Source organism: Manacus vitellinus, unplaced genomic scaffold (assembly GCF_001715985.3).
Source record: "Manacus vitellinus isolate BGI_N305 unplaced genomic scaffold, ASM171598v3 scaffold_7_pilon, whole genome shotgun sequence".
In the NCBI taxonomy this organism is placed as follows: Eukaryota; Metazoa; Chordata; class Aves; order Passeriformes; family Pipridae; genus Manacus; species Manacus vitellinus.
Window position 1 is genome coordinate 11,939,837 of NW_021940813.1, and position 20,762 is coordinate 11,960,598.

Consider the following 20,762-nt stretch of genomic DNA (forward strand, 5'->3'; position numbering starts at 1 on the left):
TTTTCTGCACATGGATGCTCATTCCAAAAGCCTTTAACATTCACACAGCATTTACTCACTGACTGCTTGAATATTGCTTTCCTCTAAAGCAATGCTGGCGTCTGTCACGTAGCCAGTTCCCAAAGGACTGATGTTCATGAACAGCTACAGGGCCCCCACCTCTTCACTCTTGACTTGGGACAACTTGTCTGCTTTGTCCAAACTTATTAATTGTGGTAAGAGTCAGACTGATGCCTGAAATTGTGTTAATTTTCAAGGAGGTCCAGTGGGATAAAGGCTTTGATCTTTTGCTTTGTAACACCAGAATATTTATTTGGAGGAACATCTTTTATTCAGAGATCTGTTGATTTAGTCTAGGCAGAGAGAATTAAGATGCCTCTGACAGTGTCTAAATACAGGGTTTTGCAACTTTGCTGTAGGAGAGTAAAGCCTTTCACAGGAATTTTTTTTTTCAAAATAAATAAAGGATTTATTTATTTTAAAAGATATACTGTCATTCAGAAGTCCTATGTTCATCCAGCTCCAAAAGTCATCTGATACAGACATCAGTTGTAAAAACTGCACTTCAGTCTGCTGGAATATGGACTAAGTGTGAAAATGTGTCATTTGAAGATTGTCCAGTAGAAGATAATGTAGCTTGACTATGTGCAAAGAAACTATAATATAAAGTTGAAAACACTTTATTGCTTTGTTGTTTGCATTCTGTGAAACATTTGCCAAACATCCCACTAGAAAGCACTGTGGGTGTGTGCTACATCTGATGCTGTTGTCAGGGGCACCCATTCTTTATGGAAGCATCATCTGGTATGTAGAGCTGAGTGTCATTCATGTTTCAGCTTTTGAATGATGTAAAGGCAAGCATCAGTAAAGAAGAGTTCAGACCCTGGATTTGAGGCAGAGTCAAGTTATTACAGGTGGGTGCCTCCAGAGAGGGATTCTGAACAAAGAAATCCCTGGGCCATTGTACTCTCCCAGTCTGTGCACAAGATCTTCACGTGCTCTGGAGATGCCTCTTGGTCCAGTGGAGATTTATGGTCTGGGATCTTCCAACACTGCACTGGATTCTTTCTCCATGTCCCCATGGGCAGCCCATTAACTGCTCTTATCTTCCAGACTGGGGCAGCTTTGGGACCCTCTGGGGTCTCAGCCCTTACCTGAAGGTATCCTGTCTGTCTCTTGTTTGCTCCCTTGCTTAGCCAGCCATCCTAAACAAGGGAGCTCATTTAAAGTTCGCCTATGCCAAGCTTTGAGCAGGGAATGCTCCTGCTAAGCTGTTAGCAAGTTACAATTAAAGTTAAACCTGCACAATTCATTTCTAATATTCTATAAGTAAACTTATTTTAATCCCCAACCAGCACTTACACAGCCTTTCCTTGGTTTGCCCTGAGCTCGGTCCAATTGTGATATCCTGGCCTCAGGAATTACTCGCACACCCTGCGAGATGCTCACCATGCTTTCCAGATAAACCTAAGCTTGTATAAATAAGTGCTGCAACTGAGAGTTGCACCTTCCCCCTGTGACCATAAATTTTCCTGCCTCAGTTTCGACCAATGTTTGTGCAGCTATTTAGCGAAGCAGATAACGTTAAAACTCTGCTTTTTTCCTTTCTTCCCTTCTGCAACACCTCAGGATATGGGTCAGTTCCCTTCTCTCTCCTTTCAGATGCACCAATGTCACAGCAGAGGGGAGGAGTGGCAGCCAAGGCCAGCTCCCTGGGGATGTGCCCACCTTTGGTGGGTGGGCTCAGGCAGTTCCCTCTCTCTTACTCACTGCAAGTGAATTATGAGACACCTGTGAGACAGCAGTTATGAGACAGTGTGTCTCTCTTCTCATACTCAGAGTAAATTATGAGCGGGAGAATAAAATGGTTTTTGCTTGCCTGTGCTTGAGACAGCCTGCTTGTAACTGGGGACTTGACGAACACTTGTTTTCTCTCCCATCCATTCACCTAACCTAGTTTTAAGGAAATTACCCTGCACTGTGGTGGGAGTGTCCTCAGAGATGATGTCAGAAATGTGTGCAACTTGGGCAACTGGGGCTCTCTGTGTTAGCTGGGAGTGCAGATGTACCTGCCTAGTTGCTATTAAAAATATAAATAACTGTGGTTCAGGACAATATGGATGGTATTTCTACCAAAGCAAAGCTGAGTAGAAAGCAGTTGCAGAGGAAGAAGCTATTTTAAATAACTGAGACAATGAAATGTGCTGATGGGTGCTTAGTTGCACTTTGCCTAAGGAATTTTTGTTTTCTTTATAAAGTTTTCTTAAAATTCCTATTACCTTCTTGTGCTGGTAGTGTAATGTGGTGACCCGTTGGGAAAGTTAGCTCTGTCCTTTAGGGAAACCTTAGGATAGCAACACTTGATCTTGCTATCACAGAAAGTACTTTATGTGGAGCTGAATGTTGGCATCATGGGAAAAACTGAAATCCTGGACATTTCTCTTACTTCGTCTCTGACAGAGTGAGGGCATTTTGACATGTGGAAGTCTTTGAGGTTTTTATATTTTGCCTCTTTCTTTTTTTTTTTTAATTTGAGGTCTGACAGGTAGGATGGATAGAGGACTTGATGACATTCCTTAAGCACTTGAAGGATATTAGGAAAAAAAAGAAATTAATTTGGCTACCCCCTCACAACACCACATGTGAGAAGATTGTTTATGCTTCTGTTCATCCAGAGCTGGAAGAATATAATGACCATTTCTGCTTTTTTGTGAAAAAATGTTCTCAGTTACAAAATGGACTGTCAAAAATACATTTAAGAATACAGATTTTATACTATCACTAATAGTGGCCTTGGATTTGCATGCAAACCTATATATTAGATAATTCTCATGCATGTAAACAACATCTAAAAATACTAGTTGAATGCTGAGAGGAAGTATTGTGGTCATAAAAACATGACACTTTTTTCCCCCGACCTAGTTATTGATGTTTTCTGAAATTCTAAAAGTTCACAAGATACGTAACTGTTTTTTCCTGCTTTGTATAAAGCATCAGTGCATATTGTTATATTTTCACTATTCAAACTGAGTTTAAACTTAAAAATATTAGTGTTTTTGGTTAATACACCCCTTTTTATGAATTCTTTGATGTCTGATATATTTTTTAGAATGTCTTCATGGAGTTATATTCCAAGTAGCAGTTCCAAAATTTTTTTTTCAGGATAAAGAGCTCAAGACACTTTCCAGAATAATACTGATGATGAGTAAATATGTTTTTCCTTATTCCTGAGTTAATAAGCTGTTGCTTCAAGTAGCCTTTATATTGTTAAAGGAACCTCAACAGATAAGTATGTTTCTTTAGTGCAAAGAAGTATAACAGAATCTTCTGTATGGACCTACCTGTGCACAACTGACAATTCAATTTGAATTTTCAGATTAAATGTTCTAGAGACACTAGACCTGAATAACAAAAGTAGATAGACAAGGCAGTTTTGAACAACAACAGAAAACCCTGAAGTACAATTCTAAAATGTCCTGAAGAAGGAAACTTGGCCACAGGTCTTTTTTGATTCCTCTGGTCAGGGTTCAGTTAGTTGTAGGGAAGTACTTTTAAGTGAGAAAAACTGACTTGTATAGTGCCTGTTATGTGCTCTACTTCTCTTGTAGTGTTCTCTGCTGTTAGAGGAATTGCAGCTTAGACAAAATATATAAATGAAAGAAAATGAGACTCTTTAGATTGTACCATGACCTTAGTCACATGACTTTGTGTGCTAAAAGTCAACCACTTTTTTAATCACTGTTACTTCAGTATCAGAGGAAACTGGCTTGCAGTGATATGGATTTGCAGTGTACCTAGATGCCATCAAGGCCTCTTCTGCCAGCAGAACCTGTTATTTAGTGCTAGGCTGTCCTTCCATTGGCTTCGTAAAACAAAGCATAAATACTGGTAGATTGCTGCTAAATCTGTCTCATCCCTCTGAATATCTGTACACCAGATCATTGTCATTTTTCATGCTTTTATCAGCTGTTCTGCAGCAAGAGGGCACTTCACCCCCTTTCATCTTTAGGATTCACTTGTCAGGCGATTAGCAGAATTTGTGTCTGACAGCTAAATAATCTAATTATGCTCACCTTGCAGAAATAGTGGGATCAAGATTCTGCCTTTTTTTTGGATAATGTTCTGTTGTGTCTTGGGAGTCAACATAGGCTTGGAGTCAGCAAATACAAACTCTGTTTCCACCAGGTGTTTCTCGTGTGACAGGACTAAGCCCATCAGTGGTATCTCCAGAGTAATGTAAGTGGAACGAGGCTCACTGCCACCATCTACAAAAGAGATTTATGATAATTAGCATACTGGAGGAGGATAGAGGGAAACTGAAACAGTAGTCTTTAGGAGTGTCTCTGTACCACCACGCTAGAGATACAAAGGCGCAGAATGATATGCTACTCTTCTTGCTGGTGCTGAAACCATTCTGCAGCCAAGAATCCAAGATATACAGCTCTAGAGAGAAAATGCTGAACTTCACTTGTGTTTGCAGCCTGGCAATAAGGACACTGCTGGGAGGGTGTCATTATGGGCATTCTGGTTCATGCCATGTGTGACTTTTTATTGCTAACATTATTGACAACATGATAGAGTTAGGTAAATGGAGAGAGGCACTTTATGCTCAGAGATGTCAGGGGATGCTGGCAGAGTTGAGGATCCTACTCTTGGATTTGGAATGTTTCATTCCCAAAAAGCCCTTCAAGGTCTAAATCTTGTTTTCTGCCTGTGTTAAGGGGTCAGGTTTGCTTGCTTCTGTTGAGCCTCATAGGTAGGAATGAGTCAGGTAAAAGCTGGAGTTGTGTATCAGTATATCAGTATATCAGTATTTTGCAGCATAGATCAATGTGTTTAGAAGGGCTTGGACCTTCTTCTTATGTAAAGGAAGAACAGAGGAGGAGAAAGAATTACATTGAAATCTTCAGTTCAACCTCCTTAGAGTCTTCTTTGCTCTCATGTTTCATTTTTTTTTAAAAATGAAGGAGATTTCGATAAATTGCATTGGGCCTTCAACTGAAGAAGAGACCAAAATATTTTATAGTAACTAGTGCCTGAGAAGAAAGCCTATGTCATGCAGATATGTGTTGGATCAGCAAGAATTTAAGTTGGGCTTGCTTGGTTTTCCTTGCCAGTAGTAAACTTGGTAGATATTTGACCTGTCTGGGAGTATGAGTGATGTAGAACAGTTGGAGAGTCAACAGGAGAGTTGCTGGCTTATATGGAAGGAGATGTTACTGTCTCCCATTTTTGTTTTCTTGTCAGAAAAATTGGTAACTCTGATAACACTACGTGATCTGGGACTCCCAGCACACAGATCTTAGCAGTATTTAAGGTTTTGTCCTGTTAAAGCAGAACCATCAGATTTAACAGATCATAAAGGATTCAGTGTCTCTTAGAGCGAGGCAAGTTTATCTTGGGTGTTTCCTAAATGAACAAATGAGTACTGTGTTAAATTTCTTGGAAAAGGTTCATGTACGTTTTCCATGCATAGATCAGTATAGACCATTTGGTAACATAAATAAATCATAATTTAAAAATATGCCTTCTTTTGTACCATTTCAGAGGAAGAGTAAAACATCTTGGCAGCACAGGTCCACCTGAAACTAGATTTGTATGGCTTAGCAATTTTTATTCCCTTTTCCTATCAGTAGTGCCCATGTCACCTGTAGAAATCATAGAGTGCAGTCCCCTTACAATTAAAGAACACCAGTTCCACTTGTCTTCTCCTCTCCCTATCCCACAAGAAATGCACATGTTCACTCACTGGAGTGGGTTCTGTGCAACCCTCATTAAACTTATTTGAATTCTGCCTCCTAGCTCCCCATAGAAGAGCAGCCTTGTTTAGATGGTATTCTCTGTTCAGTTCACAAGGAATCAGTTGGTTCCCAATTCTGATTTATCACCTGCACAGGCATTCATTTTGAATGAACAGATTAATAAATGCTTTCAAGCACTGCCCTTGCATCAGTTTCTGTAAATTAAGAAATTACATTGCAGCCTGTCTTTCCCTTGGGATACACTAATATATTCCCTTTTGCCCATGATTCTTTTGCTGTGATTTGTAGCTTGTTAAATCTGAGCTTGTTGTGGGTTTATCTGGGTTTTGGTTTCATGGCATAAAATCAATGATTCATCTACGGCGAAGCAATTACCAAATTATTTCCTTTAATTAATTGCTCTTACATAACAATTTCATCTTTAAAAAAACCCCCAAACTCCCCTAAATTATTAGGTTTGGATATTCTTTTAGTAAGCGTGTCTTTCTGAGTTAAATAGCGGTGCAGGTTAGAGTACATGCTCTCATTATTTTCCAAACCATTTTGTGAAACAGAACTGTGAAAAAAGATTTGATCATGAATGGGCATATACTGAAATGTTCATCTATCTTGAACTGCCCCGTTTGCCTCTGAACCAAAAGCTGTCTTCCCAATCTTGCTTTCATCTTGCAGGCATTCTGTGCTTTTATCTCTGTAAATGCCCAGTAGGTTCAAATTTTTCATTATATCTCTTTGACTACAATTTTCACTGTTTTCCAGCTAGATCTCAGTCAGCTCTTTCTCATAATCCTTCTTGCCTTTTAACTGCTTCAGCACAGGCAGGTCATGCACTTTTCTTAGTTTTACCCTTTCCTGGTTTGCAGGAATGCGTCACGTCCTGTTTTTCTATTCTCTTCACAGTCACTGCTTCAGTTAATGCTTCTTATCTCTCATTCCCACCTCAGCAAAGAATTTCAGAGGTTCTGTAGAGTTTTGTTCTTGATCTCTCTTCCTCAGCAGTTCACAAACTCTGGGTTGTAAGCAGAGTCATTAGCTCAGCAGAAGGTCAGTTGTTTCTGCTGCCACCTGCAAGTTAAGTTGCAACAGGATGGTTTTGGGTACTGCAATTTATAGTTTGTCTTGCTGTCAACACAGATTAGATGACTGTTTTGGGCACCTCTTAAAACTATCTCTGTTCCCCAGTGTTCAACCTGAAATCCCTGTGTGTATTTTAGTCCTTTTCATAGATATGTTTTGACACATTAGTGTACAAAATTACTAACATGGAGCTCTTATTATTCTTTATACAGCTTGGAATTTTTCAGCTACTAGAAGTGCTATACTCATATTGCTTCTCGTATTGACCAGTGTTTTCCTTATGGTCCCCAAGAGTTTCCTTAGGTCTCCAAGACTAAATCTTAGCTCTCATCTCTTAGCTTTTACTCAGAAGGTCAAGGGAGCATGGAGGAGGTTTCGTGGTATTTATGCATACATTGCCAGAAAAGGACGTTGAATGACAGCTAGGGCTTTTCAGTACTCCTATTTATATAAACAAGTAATAGTTACACTTATTTCTTCAAGTACACATTGCTGGGATTTTAAAGCTAGGCAACTTCCTTGGTAGGGAGAAAAGCTGAGAGAGAGAGAGGGGAGAGAGAGCGTTCATATAATAACAGGCAAAGATATAAAGATTAATACCAATTTTATTTTATTTTGGTGGGGGCAGATAGCATTTGTTTATTGTTACAGCTTACCTGTTTGAGGGTGGTTATTGCTTATTGTAGTACTGATCTGTAAATTAAATATTTTTGCTCAAAATAAGTAAAAATGGGAATGTTTTAGAGAGATGTTGTCAATATAAAAATCACACTCAATCTAGAATGACTGAAATGAATACTTCTTGTATGGACAGAAGTCAAGGAGGTTCCTCCCCCTTCTCTCAGTTTGAGTTTTGATACTGAATAGCACCTTTACTTAAGTAATTTCATCACATGTTCAGTCCACCAATGAAACTTCTCTGAGTCTTCCCTGAAACTGTGTTAAGGGATTATTGTTTAAAAATGTTAGTAAACATTTTTAGAGGTAAATTTGAGGATCACATTTTTATGAATTCTTTATAATTTTTGAAAAAGTTAACAAAACCCCCAGCAGCAAACCTAAGTATAATTTGCCTCTGTTTCTTTATTTTCCTTTTTCTACTCCTGTATTTTGTATTTCCATTACAATTTTTTATGTTGTCCAACTTTTAACTGAACCTGCAAATTTTAAAGGAGAATAATTATTTTTTTTCAGAGTGTTGGGAAGAAATTACCTCCAGCCACAGCAACTCAGGAGCCAACAAAAATAGAAGTGGACAGCAGAACAAAAAGTAGGTTTCATAGGTTTTTCTTTTTTGCACTTTGTGCTATTAAAGGCAAGCTGAACACTTTTCTCTGGTTTTGGCTAAAAGCATCCTGTATATATGAAAAGCCAGGATGCAGATAGATATATTTAGAATAAACTTTGAGTAGGAGGTACATAGACAGAATGCTTTGTTTCACAGAATCCTCTGAATTGTTTTTGCTCTGGTAATCCTACCTCAAGTTCTCTGCCACCAAAAATCAAATTAAATTATGTGATCAACTTTCAGCCTTGAGGGTACTTAGGAATTAATCAGAGTTGAATAAGATCCAACTTCAGGCTGTAACTTGTAGGTAGCTCATAGAAAAATTTCATTGTGAGTGCCCTTGCTTTTTTTCCTCTTCCTTTTTTAAATTTCATTATGTACAAGAAATAATTTGTGTGGATGTTATATTTTGTATGGGAAATCAGAAGAGAAGGCTCCAGGGAGACCTTACAGCAGCTTTCCAGTACCTGAAGGGGGCCTAAAAGAAAGCTGGAGAGCAACTTTTTACAAGGGCATGTAGTGACAGGAGCAGGGGGAATGGCTTCAAACTTAAGTTTAGATTAGATATTAGGAAGAAATTCTGTTCTGTGAGGGTGGTAAGGCACTGGAACGTGTTGCTCAAAGTTGTGGATTCTCCCTCCCTGCAAGTGTTCAAGGCTGGCTGGCTGGGGCTTTGAGCTACCTGGTTCAGTGGGAGGTGTCCCTGCCCATGGCAGGGGGCGTTGAAACTAGATGAACTTAAAGGTTCCTTCTGACCCAAACCATTCTCTGATTCTCTGATCTTCAATTCTTTTCTCATCATTTCAGTGCTTATTAATCAAAAAGCAATGATTAAGTCTTTTAGGGATGTTCCCATGCCGTTCTAGGGAGGCATATGTAACTAGCTTACCAAAGAACATATGTATATAAATATATTTCATACGTATATAAATATATTTTATATATATATTTTTTTTAAGTTACTACTAAATGTTATGGATTCTGGTGGAAAAGAGGGAAGAGAACATAGCCATACCATGTAAAAGAAGATGAGTATAATATAAGGAGCTGATTTTTTTTAAGTCTTGCACAGTGCTTCTCCTTCCCTGACGCGTTTATCCTTCAGAACTGAAGTACATACAGACATAGGAAGGATAGCATCTGGATCACCAGAACAGGGTCTCTCTGAGTGAAGTGTATGGTTACAACCTGGTTTGCAGAGGTTTTCATCTCAGAGTTGCAAAAGCAGTTTAAAGCAGCTTTTAGTGAATTACTGTCCATTAGCTCCAGCACACTAATCGACTTGCTACATCCTCTTATCTTGCTCCCCTGTGCCACCAGGCTATAATGGGAAGTACTGCAAGAACTCAGTTGCCCTGAGGAAGTGAGAATTTGAAATATTGAAAAATGTGTGAACTGGTAATGTAGAGCAGGGCTACTGAATGTGTTCTGGAATTACTTTTCCCAACCTGCAGCTTGAGCAGGTTCAGCTGATCTGAGTGCAGGTGCCATGGGAGGGGTGATCCCATGGGCTTTCCCACCTGCAGAACTCACCTTGGGTGTTAAGCCAGGCTGTGAGACAGGTGCTCCTTTCCACATCAGCTCATACTTCTGACAGCTGAAGCTGCTCACGAAATCCCATCCCAGGGTGCAGGAGTTTCTAACTTTGACCACTTGTAAATGAGTGTGGAAATCTTCCAAACAGTGGTTAGAGAACCGTACCTTCTACAGTGATCCATTAAGCTCTGGCTGACAGAGAAACATTTCCATCAACACTTTGGGGCTCTGGTTGGTTCTTCTTTCACCTCTGTTGTTTACCTCGGACGTGACTTTTTGGCCAAAAAAATCCATCTTCATTCAGCATCCCTTTTGCCAGAGCTGGTGAGAAAGGTGGGCTACTTATTTGTACAGTATCTTGTTCTATGAATTTTGCCTAAAATTTATTATTTAGGACATTTTATCTTTCCTGGAATGTCTGGGGCCTCAATAGAATTCTTGGTATCTCTGTTTGTGCTTGGGAAAGAGAAGCACATGTATAGGAAGGTCTGATGTAATTATGTATAATTGTCTTAGTCTCAAATGGCACCACCGAAGATTTATTTCAATCAGTTGAAGTTGTCCTTCACTTAAATTGAAAAACCTTTCCGTGAAAATGAAACATACTTCAGTCTACTTTGGTTTTTAATGTAGGCAGAGGAATAATTTTTTCATAATAAAGTTAATGTATGATAGACGTGAAGAGAATGATCAGACTCTGGCATAGGAGTGTGATCTGTGTAGTATTTATCATTTCTCCAAAGTTACTGCTTTTTATCACAAACAAGCTTGAAAAAGCATTCAATCTGAGGAAGTTTTGCAGTCTCAGAAAACTGATGAATGTTCTGATTGCAGCGTTCAGCATAAAAGTATCATTCCACCATGGACCTCAACTACTTTCGCTTTTTCCTGGGATGGTAGTGTCCCAGTATTTCTTGGAATCTTTAATTGATACTGTGCCATTGTCCAAGAAAGTAGCAAGAAACAGAAGACCCGTAGATTAAACTCAGAAGAGGGGGCTTTTGGATGTGCGATTTAGATTCCCATGGGATTACTGCTGGAAATGAATGCTGCGAGCAAGATGGGGGTTATGTTGGTAGAGAAATAGTAAAGTTTTTTCATTTTCCACCTGTTTGTTTCCACAACTGATGCTGTTATTCCTTAGTCCCAAATGGATAAAAAATGCAGTTGCATTGTAAGAGAGCCTGCTGAGAGAGGAAAACAGACAGCAGCAGCACCTTCCCCCTCTGCCCACAGGGGCTTCAGCATGGAGTGATGGTTGGTGACTCTTCTCACATCTTGATTAGAGCCTACTTTTTTCCCATAGCTTTTCTGATGTGATAGAGCAGTGATTGGCAGTGAGACACTTGATATGTTTACCATCTACTCTTGGTACATGCAAGATGGCCTAAGGTCTGCAGCAGGATGAGTTGGTCAGAACAAAAGACAGAGGGTTGTGTTCTCTAAGGTGCATCTCCCAACAATATGCTGTGTAAATCTCCCTGCAGATTTAGGGGGATAGATAAGAATGACTCTTCAAAGAGGACTCTGCCAAAGAGGACGTTTTGCTCAAAGGAAGAGCACAGTGAAAGCACAAATCTTTACAGAACTTGAGTAGTCCCTTGGAAAACATGACTAACTTTTCAAGAATGAGAGAATGCATCTTTGAACAGAAGAGGGGAGAGCTGTTTAGTTTAGATTTGTGGGTTCCTAGATTTAGAGAGAGATTCTCTTGTTGTAGTTCCATATGTAGATAGGAGGGCACATTGATGCATGAGTGTTTATAATCCCGTTTCTGGGGTAAGATGTATTGTTTTTTCTATGAAATAGCTTGTTTTTAGTATAAGTGGCTTGTGGTGAAAAGGATATGTTGTAGAAAATATATATAGTTTTGAAGTATCTCTGTTGGATTCTAAAATTCAGCAAAGTGAAAACATCCATAATGTCTGAGAGAGGTATTGCAGATTACTGAGTCTGCAAAAATGGAGTATAAATAAGCAGACAACAAAATAGCAAAGGCAGTAAGTCACAGAGTGCATTGACCACAGCACTTAATTTAATTACTCCACTCACTGAATATTTACAATTTGTGTTAAGCTATTGCGTAGGACTATCAAAATCATAGCAAGCAACTAATCTTTTTTGTGATGTATAAGGAATAGCTGAATATGCATTAGTAGGGCCATAATTAGCTCTGTTTCTATTTTTTGTTTAATGAGGTGGTGTTTTGGCAGTTGGCATCTCATGAAGTTCTGTAAAAATATTTATTAGTGCAATCTATTTATGAGTCTTGAGTGTAGCAATTAATAGTAAAGCCAAATTCTGCTGTGTATAGTGTTTTGATTTTTCATCTGGTTTGCGGGTTTGGTTTTAATAATGTAATTTTTCACTAGATTTTGTATATTCCATTTCAGAAGCATTTTATGCGTGATGGTCAAAGAGAGGAAACTTAAAGCTTGAGGAATAATACTTTAATGCTGCTTGCTTTCTTAGTATTACTGTTTATGTCCATATTGATTGCTGTATGATTTAGACTTCACTGATGGGGAAATATTTAAGCCTCAAAAAATAACTATACAAGGAAGCAACAGTAGAGGTAAAACATTGTGTCATCCTGGCCTAAGAGGAAATGTAAATTCCAGAGTCACTGTCCCCTGTGAAATTTAAGCTTGAAGGTATATTTGTCTGTGGACTGCTGTCTTGAATGTCTCAGCTTATCCTAACAGTGTGGCAGGAGAACAAATAGAAGAGGCATGCTTTTAAAGTACAGCAGGGCTCACTGATACAGTTAATGGAGTTTGCTCAGTTCTGGTTTGAACAGTGTAATATTTAACCAGCCTCTAAAAATACAAACAAATGAATTTACCTGCTATAATACTGCAGGACCCCAAGTCATAGAGAAGGTCTATAGGTTGAAATCAGTGCTTTACACTGCAGTTGTAAATACATATTGAGCCACTGAATTCTGTGAGTGAAATACAGCCCTTGCGATGGCCTAGGTAATGAAGCAGTTATATTCTGTAGGAAGGCTGTCTCTTGCTATTGTTCTCCCTCTTGAGGCAATGATTTTTTGAGGGGAATGAGACTGTGTCAAATAGGCCACATTTTCAACTTGGGACAGACTGTGGAACATAAGGTGCTGCACAGAGATGCATGATTACTACCCCTGTACAACATTTATTTCTTTTTATAGGATAGCCCCTTTATAGTTTTTAGGATGGGCCTGTGACATTTTCCTCAATAAAGTATGGACAGTGACAGACCACTTGTAATAAATATCTAGTTCTTTGCTACTTCTTTTTCTTACAACTTCTGAGCTACAAAGATGATATTGGGAAGGGGAATTGTGTGTCACTGTCCCCTTGGGGTCTGTCAAAGAAGGTGGGAATGACTTTGTTCTTTCCAAAGGACAGGACTAGGAGTGGCATGGGCAGTGAAGATGCTTATTGTTGTGTCATCATTGTACCTATTCTAGTTGGAACAGTACAGTTCAAAAATCACAGGATGTAGCTAAGGGTGAGTATTTTTAAATGGTATTACTCCTAGCTCAAGCTCTCTCCGTTCAGAATATGTTCAGAAGATGAACATCCTGCATTAGATCCAGCCTGTTTGATTTGCAAGACGTGCTGTGAGGTTTATGTACTCTCTCAGTTCCCTGAGCAGTGCCCATTGACTGTGGCAAGTTGTTGTCCTTTGATTGGGAGGAGCTGTGAGTTTACAGTGAGAGACTGTGGTTTGACAGTGAAGTATTGCTGAATTAATAAATGAGGACTGAAAATCTCATGAGTATCGTCTTTTCTCCTCCCTTTTTTCAAGATATGTTTTCAAGATATCTGCTGTTGGGCTTTTATTAGTAGATATATTTTTAAGATGTCTTCAGGTCAGAGGGAAAAAGAGAAGCTTCTGGAAGGACCATCTGTGATGTATAAACCCAGCCTTGGATGTCAAATGTAAACATAAGATTTATTACCTACAGCTGAGGGTTGCTTAGTATCCTAGTTTGAAGCTTTAATTTTGCTTAAGTTTATTTACCAGGCTTATAATAGGATATATTGTTTTGACCTTTCGTTTTTTTGGTCTTTTTTTTTCTTTTTTTCCATTTGGAAAACCCCAAATTCAGCAAGTTCCAGTGTGACCTCTACAATGCTGTGTCTGAAGTTAGTTTTTCCTTTTATCTTTTCTTCCTTCCTATCTAAACATAACTGTTGACATTAAGTGCATCTGCATCCTCTTGTGGTATTATGCTCTGCTGAGTAAGGACAATTTTAGTACTGATGTGACATAACCCATTAGATTTTCTCTGCTTTTATTAATCTGATTTTAAAGGTTCATATTATTCTGATTCCTGTTGGCTTAGCTGGTGCTTGCTTTAATCATGTTCTACCATTCCCTTAGGAGAAGTTTGAAAGCTGACTTTGTCCAATCACTTACATGGTTCCTAACCCATCCATGTTGTTGAGACCTAGCTCTGTTGCAGCATGATCCAGTGGGTCCTTTCCAGGCAGAGGAATGTATTGATTTATTATATATTTGTGTGAATTGTATTCAACAAGGGCAGACTTCCACTGTACATAAACCATAGTTTTTTCCATGGCTGTGCCTTAACTCTGTACTCCTGTGCCAGCATTCAGAGCATGGGGCGGCCGTGAACCTCCCCCAGCTCCCTCTTGTGCCTCTCACAAGATTGTCTCCTGGCTCTTTATAAACTGCATCAGCATTTGGCTGATTTTGAAATTTATCTGTAGTTTAATTTCTTGTTTCACTGCTATCTGTACTTTAAAAAAAAAAAAGGAAAGAAAAAATTCTAAAGCTTGGTGGGGAGAGCAAACAGTTATGGGACAAGAGAGTTCTTGACATCAAAACTAGAAGATGAAGATGTGTAGCCATTTGCTAGAGGGTACTTGCTTCCTGTTAATTATTAAGAATCCAGTATGGCTTCCGTTCTGTATCCCAAAAAAGAAATGCTAAGCATGCTTCCAGTAACTAAGGACTTGCCTGAGTTTGCAGCACTCCGTGTCTTTAGTACAGCATTACATCTACATTGACTCTGGACTAATTCACTGAATCTTTTATTTAGCATGGCTGCTTTTCTGGGTGTGGATATTCTCAGAATAGGAAAAAACCCCCCACCATGGTTATTTAAGGTAGCATACCACTGAAGTGTAAAATATGCTGAATCTCGTATTTATCTACAGGCTGCTTTACATTGACCTAAGTATGTATGTGTCAACTTTCCACCAGCTTTTACATAAAACGTTCTGTCTTGAAGACAAGACAGTGATCAGGTGAAACATCCTAGACAAGTCCACAAAGAGAGATTCCAACCTTTCCTCCAGAATGCAGTAAAGCAGCAGTTAGACACCCCTTTCATCCTTTGAAATCTGAGTTGTGACCTGGTGGTTCTCACATGCCCAGTGGTTTGGAAAAGTCAGCAGGTGTTTATTTGACAGTGTTCCCTGCTTTCTGAACTAGGGAAAGGGATTTATTTTTTCCTTGCTCATTTTTTTCCTCCAAAGATTGGGTTCATTGTCTTCATCTGACTCTTTGTTTCTTCAGAGACATCAGAGGAGGTATGGTGGGTTGACCACAGCCAACAGCTCTGCTCGATCCAGCCACTTGGTACCCCAGAGGGGAGAGAACAGGGGGAGCAAAAGCAAGAAAACTTAGGAATAAAGACAGTTTGATAAGTAAACAAAAGAGGAAAAATATGAGGCAACACAAAGACAATCATTCACCAGGTACTACAAGTACATCAATGTCCAGCCAGTCTCCAAGCAATGGCAACCTCCTACACCAACACCCCCGAAGCCCACCCTTTTTTATTGCTGAGCAGGAGGTCATATGGCACAGAATACCCCTTTACTCAGCTTGGCTCAGCTGCTGTGTCCCCTCCCAGCTTCTTGCCCACCCCTGGCCTACTTGGGGGATAGAATAGGGGTACAGGTATAGCTGTGCAATAGCCAAAACACTGGTGTGTTATTAGTGAAGTTTTAGTCACAAATCCAAAATAACAGCACTATGTGGGCTGCTGGGAAGAAAACTGACTCCATCTCAACCAGACCTAGTACAGGACAGGGCCTGAAAACCAACTGTAATGATAATGGATTAATTGAAATGTTTCTGTTCAGAAAAATAAATCTGTGAAGCCTAAGAAGTTCTTGTTTACTTGAACCAGTGCCACATAAAATTCATGCTGTTTCTGATTGGCAGTATGTGATCTGGAGAAGAGCTTTCCTCTTCCCCGTTAGTACTGTATAATTTCTTGGGCTGATGGTGCTTAGAAACAGCCACCCTTCACATGCATGTGTGTTGGCTGCTTCTTTAAGGTTGATGTTCCTCTCACTAAACTCTAAAAGCTGGAATGCAGCTTCTGTGTCAGAGCCCTAAGTTTGGGTTATAACCATGTGAGCTCGGTATCTGGACTTAAGTGGCTCCCACTGAAGATCTGTCAGTGCTGTCCAGAAAGTTCAGAGAGTTATTCAGCTGATCAAATGTAGGTGTCTGCTCTTGGAGTGAGGAGTGGCTCTCAAGGCTTCACTCATTTTAGTGACTTGATCTCCATCAATTGACCATGTTGATTTCTAACATCAAGTCCTTGAATATAAATTCAGATACAAGGCTCAAGCCTGGGGGCTGAAATCAGCAGGCTGCATCTGGAGCTGTTTGAAATACCCCCCGGGTATTTTGTTTTGACTTGCCTTCAGCTGTCAGGCCAGAGGGACCCAATTCTCCCGTAAGTTGTGCATCAACATAGGTATCTGCCAACTCTGCAGGTGTCTTACATACCCATGAGTGTCTGAAATGGCACTTAGTGTCTGGGCAGCTGAACAGACCCCCCCAGTGGAGCCTAAAATACCCACAAGTGTGATAATGCAGGTTCTCTTTATAGCAAATACAAAGAAATAAGTCCCATTATTTCAAATAAATTTATATTTTTGTGTCCTGCAAGTACCTTCTTGTCTACATTGAATATGAGAGTTGACTAGATGAAGAGGTCATCAAAACTGAGACATTTGAAGTGAGGTGAACATTTCTGCAGAGTCACATGTCCTTCTACAGATGATCAGGGAGTTTATTTGGTCTTTTTAAACTTTCTGCCTAAGAGTATCACATATTTTTATACATAGTTTAACAGCTGGAATACATATTCCTTTTTTATTTGTAAGGCACATTGACATACTTGTCTGTTGCACAGCAACATGTAAGTGCTTTTCATGACAACTGCTTTTCATGATTTCTGAGTAGGAGTGCTAGCTCCTGTATTTTCCAGATGAAAGTTGAGATGATGCCCTTATTTATAGACTGTAAAGGAAAAGGGACAAGGAAACTTTAGAGTAATATTCAGAACTCTTATGCAGAGTATACAGAAGGTTAATTATTAATGCATTTACATTAATGTATTATTTATTGTTTTATCATCTTTACAGATTCAGAAATATCCGCTGTCTTGCACACAAGGGGATAGATAAGCTGTGTTGACCTACTGGGTGCTTTATGCTTCCAGTTTATGTGACCTGGTGGAAGGCTATACCAGTGGAACTGTTGGAGCAAGTGTCAGATACAGGCTTGCTCTAAGGGAAATAGTTTGTGGCAGGCTGCTGTCTGGAGCGATGTCATTTGGGATAATGGTTCTAGGGGCTCCAGAACCAACTCCCTGGATGACGTGTGCAGGAATGCTCATCAGTGCAGTTTTTTAAATATTTCATACTGTTTATGAAGGTCTAAAATAAAAAGAGAAGGATGGCAAGGAAGTAAAGCAGCACAAAGAGAAACTAGTGGAATATTTTATGAAGATTATTCACCCTTGAATAAGCAGTTCTTATAAAGGGATAATTTATCACATTGAATGTTCTTCCTTTCAGACAAGGAGTATTGCAAAGTGATATTTCCATATGAAGCACAGAATGATGATGAGCTCACAATCCGAGAAGGCGATGTCGTCACACTTATCAGTAAGGTAAAAGCAATATTTTTCTCCTATAAGCAGGGATAAAGCTTTTAAAATTGGCATCATTTAATTGCTATAAAATTCCTGTTTGTGCCTTTGACAGTGTTGTTCCTAAAGCATTGCTGGTTTGACAGTGAAACATTACACAGACTTCAGAGAGCCCTACATCTCCCTTCCTCTTGTGCTTTAGAGCCTTACCTTGATAACGTTAAGTGAAGAACAGCCAATGTGTACTCTTGAGTTTATAAATTTATAGAATTAATTTTAATTTGAATCTGCTGGCAGGTCTACATAAATTGTAAATAGCTCCCTGTAACAAACACAATGGCTTAGAGAATAAATTGGAAGAGTCAAGAAAGCAGCAGCTTTGAAAATTTCTCTTAGATGTGTGAGTTATTTTTCCTGTAGGAATTATGAATTATATTTTTTGGGTTATATTGAGATAGTGTTCCTAAATTAACTTAATGAATTAAGCCCTTATTTAAAATATAGCCACCCTTAACACTATGGTAAAGCAGAAAAAGATGGTAAAACAGAAATTAAATAATTTTAGATCTGTGTTTTTTCTTTCAAATTACTTGAAGTTACTCAAGATTTGAAATGAAAAACCAGTGCCAGGATTTATACAAAATCTTAAAAAAACTCTAGAGTGACATGGTGAGTAAACAGTTGGTTTTCTTTTAGAAGGGCTGTGCACCATGTTATAAAGAACTTATAGGTGCACTTAATTTCCTGCTCATGTGTAAAGACTTTACAGTTTGTTTAAAAGTTTTTGATTGCTGGGCATAAATATTTTTGGGGAAAAAAAGGATATAAACTAGAAAAGGCTGTGGATTTTGCATGAGGAGGATGAATTGTAATGATGTGCACAGTACTGCTGCTGTTCATACTTATATGAAAGTAAAATAATTAATTCTATAATTGATAAGTTTCATAAGAAATTATTTGACTGACCAATTTGTCAGCTGGGTGGAAAAAAACCAAAACCTTGAGAAGTACATCTGAGGGAGTGTTTGCCATTTTCAATCTTAGAGGCCATCTTCTTTGTCCTGAACAATACACTTGTAACCAAAGAAAAATAACCAGACATTTGGTAGGAAGAGAAACTGCAAATTTAAAAATAATTTGTTTACATTAAATATCCTTTAATGACTTGCCTGCAGTGACTTTTTTTTTTAGCTTGTTTGTAAAACTGTTTCACTTTGCCTGGTTTAGAATGCTCTCATGTGAGTATTTAACAGCATCTCTGATCATGGAAATGGCTTTTAAGATGTTGCTCCTGTCCACTTTATGCTTTGTTGACCATGTTGATTTAACTCCCTGAGATGGCTGGTCTCCAGGTGGAGCTGTGTTCTTCAGTATGCATAGATAGACAGATACTTTACTGGAGTATCAGTGTGAGGTTTCATTTGCTTGCTTTTCCCCGTTTTTTTCTTCCCGTTGCCTCTGCCCCCACAGTGGAAGGATGCTGGTCTGTCATAATAACTGAGCTGATGATTTTAGTGGATTGATCAGTTTTCCCAACCATGTGTGAGAAGTTTGTCAGTAAATGTACTATTCTCTAGTATGTTGCCCTGTCCTTCTACTCTCCAGCCTGGTTGTATCAAGCCGTTGATGACATTTTATTTAATTTTCTTCTTTTTTTCTGTGGCATGCCACACGTCTGTGAACAGTTACATAAACCCATGCCTCTAGAGCGTGGGGGGATCTCAGTGCACAAAAGCTTGGGGTTTCTCTGTGAATGCCTTTTTATGCTGTGTCTGAACTGATCTGAGCTACTGAAGAAACAGGGCTTAACAAGCAGTCACTTTTCAGTTCCTTTTGTGCTGTGGGGTTTTTTTCATCTTTTTTTAACGCATAGTTAAAAAAAATAAAATTCCAGTGATGTGGGGCCAGGTCTTTTCTGTAGGGTTCAGAAAACAGTGGGGTATCCTTCATGCTCTACCACCTAGTGTAGTAAGTTTATTTTAGTCCAGGTCTTCTGAAGCAGGTGCATGTTGTCGTTTTTCTGTTAGTCAGCAATAACAAAGCGAGCCTCTCCTTTCTGCCCACTAATGGCTTCTGCTAGACAGTTGCCTTTTACCTGGAGTTGAAATCACCGTGCTTAGAGAGTCCTTTTCAGGGCCAGTTAGTGAGCCATGCTGACTAGGAGGCATTAAATGGAAACATATGGAATGCTTCAGAAACTACTACCAGAGTTTTGCTTTGCCATCAGATTACAGAGTTTCTTTTAATCTATTTGTGATAAATTGTTTTGCAGGGTTTGCTTTCTATGCTGGAAAGCATTTATTCTTTCCAATTACCTAGACCCAAGGAGCAAAGATTATTACTTTTAAGGAAACAGATGAGTGTCATAGTACTTCCCACAACCATGGATGGATTATCATTATAAAATAATGTATTTTGTTGAAATCACGAAAACCAAAAAGTTATGTAGATTCTCAGTATGAAACGTGCATCACTAGACTAATCTGTTTTCTCACATCAGATCCATAGGAATGTTGAAGGCTCACAGTTTTAACTTATGCTGAATTTGCATTTAATTGAAAACAACAGCAATGGTCAGAATGTAAGTGGCTAAATTAATGAGTGAGTAACACAAGAATGGAAAACTCATGAAAATAACGTAAAATCTATTACAATGATTTTAAAAGCATGAAGATGAAATAGCATTTGATGGGTGCTAAGAGGAACAGGGGTGACTTAAATGAGCTAAATGGGAAGTTACTAGGAGAGCCCATGTATATGTGCACACATGTGAGACAATATGTGTGTGAGGAAGCTGTTAGTCTGGTATTCATCTTAAAATGCTAAGACTTAATTTTGTGGAAAGAATTACAGAGGAGTAGAATCAGTAAATGCAGAATTCAAAATCACTGTTTTAACAGTTTCCCACAGATATAAGGGATAAGAATACATCAGATTTCTCTCTTTTATTCAGTTAAATTAGTTATAAAAATCCCTTTGTCAAAATCATCAAGTATCTATCTAATATAAAGAACAAATCAATATTTTTTTTATCATGGCCTTCGCAGAATGTGTTTCAAGTTCTTATTCTGTTTTGATGGATGTTGAGATCTTGAATCACAAGCCAATCAGACCTTTCCTATAGGGCTCTATGATAAGGGAATTTGAATATCTCAGGGTTTTGTGAAATAACCAGAGAATATAT

The 20,762-nt window shown here is 38.8% G+C and overlaps 1 protein-coding gene across 4 annotated transcripts in view; it reads left to right on the forward strand.

The window, feature by feature from the left end:
* Positions 1-20,762, forward strand: part of SH3KBP1 (SH3 domain containing kinase binding protein 1) — a 191,188-nt gene that overhangs the window by 121,955 nt on the left and 48,471 nt on the right. For all 4 annotated transcript variants that reach the window (XR_001922148.1, XM_018084241.1, XM_018084240.1 and 1 more), the window contains exons 6-7: positions 8,034-8,109; positions 17,505-17,599. Coding sequence is in view for 3 of the 4 variants with exons in the window: in XM_018084241.1 (XP_017939730.1) it covers positions 8,034-8,109; positions 17,505-17,599 (171 nt within the window). In the remaining variant the exon portion in view is untranslated. The remainder of the gene's footprint in view (positions 1-8,033; positions 8,110-17,504; positions 17,600-20,762) is intronic.